This window comes from Xenopus laevis, chromosome 5S (assembly GCF_017654675.1).
Source record: "Xenopus laevis strain J_2021 chromosome 5S, Xenopus_laevis_v10.1, whole genome shotgun sequence".
Lineage (NCBI taxonomy): Eukaryota > Metazoa > Chordata > Amphibia > Anura > Pipidae > Xenopus > Xenopus laevis.
Window position 1 is genome coordinate 13961165 of NC_054380.1, and position 6137 is coordinate 13967301.

The 6137-nt window shown below is 43.1% G+C and overlaps 1 protein-coding gene across 1 annotated transcript; it reads right to left on the reverse strand.

Moving 5' to 3' along the window:
* Positions 1-234: 234 nt before the first annotated feature.
* LOC121394158 (uncharacterized protein C1orf115-like) lies at positions 235-5576 on the reverse strand. Its single transcript, XM_041564247.1, has 2 exons — positions 4646-5576; positions 235-372 (listed from the first exon to the last, which is right to left on the reverse strand). Exons 1-2 carry the CDS (start codon positions 4946-4948, stop codon positions 250-252), a joined length of 426 nt encoding a protein of 141 aa, XP_041420181.1. The 5' UTR covers positions 4949-5576; the 3' UTR covers positions 235-249.
* Between the last annotated feature and the right edge of the window lie 561 nt (positions 5577-6137).

Genomic DNA, 6137 nt, shown 5'->3' on the forward strand with positions numbered 1-6137 from the left:
AAAAACTTACTTCCCATAATTCCTTTCTGTTTTGCATACATTATTTACCAGAATTCCTGCTGATTTGCATACACAGCTTTGGTCTCTCCTCATTATAAATGTGTGGTGACTAAAAATACACACATTAGAAAAAAAAAAGAAAAGGTTCATGAATAATATCTGGTCTTATTGGATCTTTTTGTGGTTCTGTCGGTTTCTTTGAAGGTAGACGAGTTGCTTGAAAGTTTTGGACAAAGTCTCCCTGAGCAGCTAGCGAGTCATAGATGACAGTACAACTGAGGTCATGCTTGTTGGACCAGAGTAAGCATTGGCCAGTCCCTGGATTCCGATCAGCAGGAATCTGCAGCCAGTGCGCACAGCTTTCCCCACATTCTGAAAAGACACAAATTAGACACATCTTTATATTGGATTGTGTGTATGTTTATATATAAGCATTTAGCCGATATAGCACTTTTTAGACCCCAGTCTGCCCGTGTACTCCAGAGCCTCCTCCTTATGACATTAATAACATTTCAAACATGTATGTAGTTAGGCTATGGCCCACAGCATGGCGCAACTTGGAATGTCAAAGATTAAAAATAATGCTGCTAAGGATGCTGGGAGTTGTAGCTCAACGACAGCTGGAGGGTCGCAGTTTGGATATCACAGTGTTAAATATATTAAAAACAACTTTACAAGCAGCCCAGTTAGACGCAGCGTATAATCCAGTGTTGGGTGTAAAATATAAAAGATAATGACATCAGCGGTCTAGGAATCTTATTGCCCTGTGATCAGATTCGGAGCTTATCATGTGACCTTTAGACCAGACTCGTTGTACAAACACTGATAGGACATCACTGCTGCACTTGGCCCCGTCCCTGCGTGTTGTTCTGGGCAGGAGAAAATCCCGGACTCTGGCCCAGAACATTGTGGATTCGCTCCTTTATTAAGGCCATAAACAAGCCCATGAATGTGCCACTCACTTATTACTGATCAACAGCCAAACCCATTCACCTATAAAGGAAGTGCAACACTGAAGGAGATTCCATTTGAAACTACTGGGGTGCTAATTTGTGCCCATTCACCTTTAATACAGGCAGTTATGGTCATTACTCAGAGATTCTAGCAAATAGCAATTCCCTTTGTTTAATGTGTTATCTTTAGGATTGGAAGGAGATTAGGAAACCTTGCAAAAATGTCTGGCATTTAAGATTGTCACCCTTTTTTTGAGTGACTAGGAATCTGTGCTCTAGATGCCATTTAAACTGCCAACCTAACACCCATGCTCATCAATTCCAATTTGGAGCAGGTCACAGGGGTTGTACTACTAGTGCAGAGAGGCAATGGCACTGGGGATCTGATAGGATCTGTGCAGCCACTGGGACAGAATGTTCTGTTATACAGATAGCTAGAATCTCAGCCATAAAGCAGGGCAGGACTGCTGCTTACAATGGGGATCAGATAGGATCTGTGCAGCCACTGGGACAGAATGTTCTGTTATACAGATAGCTAGAATCTCAGTCATAAAGCAGGACAGGACTGCTGCTTACAATGGGGATCAGATAGGATCTGTGCAGCCACTGGGACAGAAAGTTCTGTTATACAGATAGCTAGAATCTCAGCTGCCATAAAGCAGGACAGGACTGCTGCTCACAATAGGGATCAGATAGAATCTGTGCAGCCACTGGGACAGAATGCTCTGTTATACAGATAGCTAGAATCTCAGCCATAAAGCAGGACAGGAGTGTGGGAGGTGTTTTGGAAAGAAATGAAGATGGCATATCCATATGATCACACCTTCATATACAAACTCAAATGTGGCTACAACTTTTTCAGATTTTCATAAAATCTTTGGGGGGTAGTTTATTAAAAAATTATATATTGTGGTTGGAACAAATACATGATATGTATTTTGATGATACTGTCCCTTTAAGTGTATCCTTTCGAAAGGGGAAGCCGTCGGGGAATACTGACTTTTGTGCCTTTATTGTTTGGCACTCTTTTTCCTGGAATTATTGCTAAGGCCATAGGGACAGGACCAACAGTGAGCAGGGAAGGACCTGAACAATCTCTAGGGGATTCTCCCAGGATTATATGGAAATGCCACATTTAAATCCCCTTATAGTGAAGGAAATGCCCCCTTACATACACAGCCTCACTTTCCCTATAACCCAATTGATTTTTTTTTACAAACCTAAGCAGGAACACATGCACAAAAGGCATTTATACTGCTAATGAAACAGTATCTGTCTGTTGTATTCTCTGCACTTCTGGCTCTGACTCCTGAAACAATGTAGCGACAGTCAGATTAAAGGGATACTGTCATGGGAAAACATGTTTTTTTCAAAGCACATCAGTTAATAGTGCTGCTCCAGCAGAATTCTGCACTGAAATCCATTTCTCAAAAGAGCAATTTTTTTATATTCAATTTTGAAATCTGACATGGGGCTAGACATATTGTCAGTTTCCCAGCTGCCCCCCAGTCTTGTGCCTGCACTTTAGGATAGAACTACTTTCTGGCAGTCTGTTATTTCTCCTAATTAAAGGAACTGAATGTGTCTCAGTGGGACATGGGATTTTACTATTGAGAGCTGTTCTTAGATCTACCAGGCAGCTGTTATCTTGTGTTAGGGATCTGCTATCTGGTTACCTTCCCATTGTTCTTTTGTTAGGCTGCTGGGGGGGAAAGAGAGGGGATGACATCACTCCAACTTGCAGTACAGCAGTAAAGAGTGACTGAAGTTTATCAGAGCACAAGTCACATGACCAGGGGCAGCTGGGAAACTGACAATATGTCTAGCCCCATGTCAGATTTCAAAATTGAATATAAAAAAAAATCTGTTTGCTCTTTTGAGAATTGGATTTCAGTGCAGAATTCTGCTGGAGCAGCAATATTAACTGATGCGTTACAGACCAAGAAAAGAAAGGGATCGACAGGGACTGCTTTCAATGACATTTACAAACCAGAGACAATGTGGAATGGATGTATATTGGGAAGTGGCTTTGAATTACATGTTGGACCCGTGTGTACCCTACATACAATACAGGACCCCCGTGGGAGGCAGACCCATACTATCATTAAGCAGTGTTGGTGCATGTGCATCTGGCACTTCTGTTTTTTACCACCTGCCCAACTTCCATCCCCATTAAAGAAAACATAGGTGTCCCCTTTATAGGGATTAAAGGTGCGCTGGGATCCCTGAATGCTTATTAAAGGGCAAGTAAAATCTGAGGTTTATGGAGCATGAGCTTCCTGCTAAACTCCACAAGGTGTGTCAGTGTATAGAGTCAGTAAGGAACCCGAAAGGACAAAAAATCTGAATGAATCACATCCATCCCCAGTACTACATCCCTGAGCTCATTCCTGACTTGGGTCAACATCAACTTGGCCCCAATTACTTTAGACTTGTTTTTTCTTATTCTGACCCAACCAGGTGGTAGGTTCAGGTATCTAAAGTTAATATACACGCATCTATATACACTGATACAAACATTCTGCCTATTCTTTACATTAAAAGATCCCATAGGTTTTTCTGTTTTATTATAAATCAGTAGTGCAGCAAAGTCTTAGTTAGGCGCTTCCCATCTGTCTTTCCTGCACTCAGATGATTTGTGTAACTGAAGAAAAGCTCTGTACAAACAACACCCTTCCCTCCATGACTTTGTTGCAACTCAACCCAAGATCACCTCCTGGGGCTTTGAGTATTTTGTGATAATGGAGACTTTATTGAAGGATAATAATGAAGTTACTATGGGATCTCAATGTGATTATGGAAGTATAGAACCTAATAAAGGGTGGCTATTAGCTCCCATGACCCTGCACTTAGTTTCTGTGTCACCAGGCTGTGATTTGGGCTTGTTTTCCCTGGTGTTTATTGTGATTTTTAGCACTTCTCTCTAAAAAATTAGATTGTAAGCTCTTTGGGTCAGGGCTTCACTAAGGCTAAACACAATCATTATAACACTGATTATAGAGATGATTAGAACCCATACAAGGGGGTATTGTACATTTGGGCAGTACTGCCCCCCTGACAGTGCCTATTAGGAGTTAGGGAACCTTTGTTTCATCAATTAACTCTTTGTGACCCCTCTAGGATTTTCTGGGCTCAACAAACCAGCCACAAATAAGGGAGGCTATTCGCTGTATTATTTGAACAGTGGATGTGGTACAACCCCCCCCCAGTGATTTTTATTTCCATTCCCTTATACTATAATGTATGGATGGCCTCGCCCTTGTAACTCCATTACTGTAAGAGGTTGGCACAAACACACAACCTTGACACAAGCTCCTGGTGGGCACTTATTATACCCCCGTCACACACACAATATTGAGCCCCTGGCAGAGAATGGGTCACACAGACAGAAAAACACAGACAGACACACATACACACAAACACACACAATCAATCTCACCACTTTTTGTAGTGTCGGGTGCCCACTCTGTCTACTCAGGTCCAGTTCCAATTCCAATACAAATTTCAGTCGCACTCCGGTATAATGAAAGATAATTTATTTGTGCAAGAGAAGCAACGTTTCGGGCATAACCAGCCCCTGATACAGACACACACACAGACACACACACACAGACAGACACACAATACAGACAATAGTGAGAGACAGGAGGACAATTGCTGCCCCAGTCGGACACACAGGAGATGTCACTCACCTTGGCATATTTCTTTACTTTCTGTTTTCTCCTGTACGATTTCTCCTGGGGGATCTCTCGCTCCTCTGTCTCCTCTAGGGGCTCGTACCTGTCCGGCAGGGGAGCCAAGTGCACCTTTTTGCTGCTCCTCTTCTTCTTCTTCTTCTCCTTCTTCCCATTGGACTCTGAGTCCTGCGGCACCTGCTGCTCCTGCGGCACCTTCCCATGATTCTCCTCTACACAAGTTGCCTCTTTCCCCTCCTCCGGGCTCAGCTTTCGGTACTTGCTCCTCTTTCTGCGTTTCAGCTTGTAGCCCCCAGCCATCCTGCCGCGAGCGAGTGGCCACAACAAGAACTTGCCCAACTGGCTCTGACTGACAAGTCTTGGACTTTGATTCCTCCACTATAGGAATGTCTGTGCTCGCTCCTCCCACCTAGCGGCGGCCCTGCGCTACAACACTACAGAACCCGGAGTGGATACGGGGAATTTGCTGCTGTGAGCACTCGCGCCTCCCACCTAGCGGCAGCATTGCGATACTGCACTCTCTGACGTCAGACTCCGGCACCCGCTGATCCGGCGAGACCATTGTTCTGTGGCTCCGCGGGGACCCTGATTTCATTGTTCTGTGGCTCCTCGGGGACCCTGAATTTATTGTTCTTTAGGCTACATATGGAAAGGTCTGTTTATTGACAGGATGTCCCCTCCCTTCCAACCATTTGTTTTCAGCTCCTGCCAATATTCTCACCATTCACATCATCATCCGCACTGACCTCATGGGCCCCCCTATTCTGTATAGAGTTGTCCCCTCAACCCCTCTAAAGGAGACATATAAAATAAATGAAAAAACCCTAATTTTGTAGGCAATTATGAGTAATAAGAGTATTTTAAGAGAAAAGTAGCATATTAAGTAACAGTGGTCAAAGAAAAAAAACGAATTATCGCCACAGATATATACAACTCTATGGGGAAGATTTTTCAAGGTGAATTTTTCGAATGGAAAAAAAAATTTCAAATTTCGAGCTATTTTTTGTGTACTTCAACTAGGGAACAGTCCAAATTCGATTTGAATTTGAAGAAAATTCGAATATCAAAATTTATCATGTACTGTTTCTTTAAAAATTCAACTTCGACCATTCGCCATCTAACACCTGCCGAATTGCTGTTTTAGCCTATGGGGGACGTCCTAGAACCGACTTGGAGTCAATTGGTGGACTTTGAAAAATCAAAGTTTTTTGGGGGGAAAAACTTCGAATCGAATTCGATCGAATGGGACAGGGACGTAACTACATAGGAGTCTGACACTGCACCTGGAGGGGGACCCGGGAGGTATAGGGGCCCTAATTCATATACAATCAGTGAATATGTCCCTCCATTAGTGTTCAACTACAGGTATGGGACCTGTTATCCAGAATACTCAGGACCTGAGCACAGAGTTAAAAGAATTATTTTTTTTATTTTAAAAGATTTATTTTAAATAATGGAATCTGTGGGGGGCGGCCTTCCCGTAATGCAG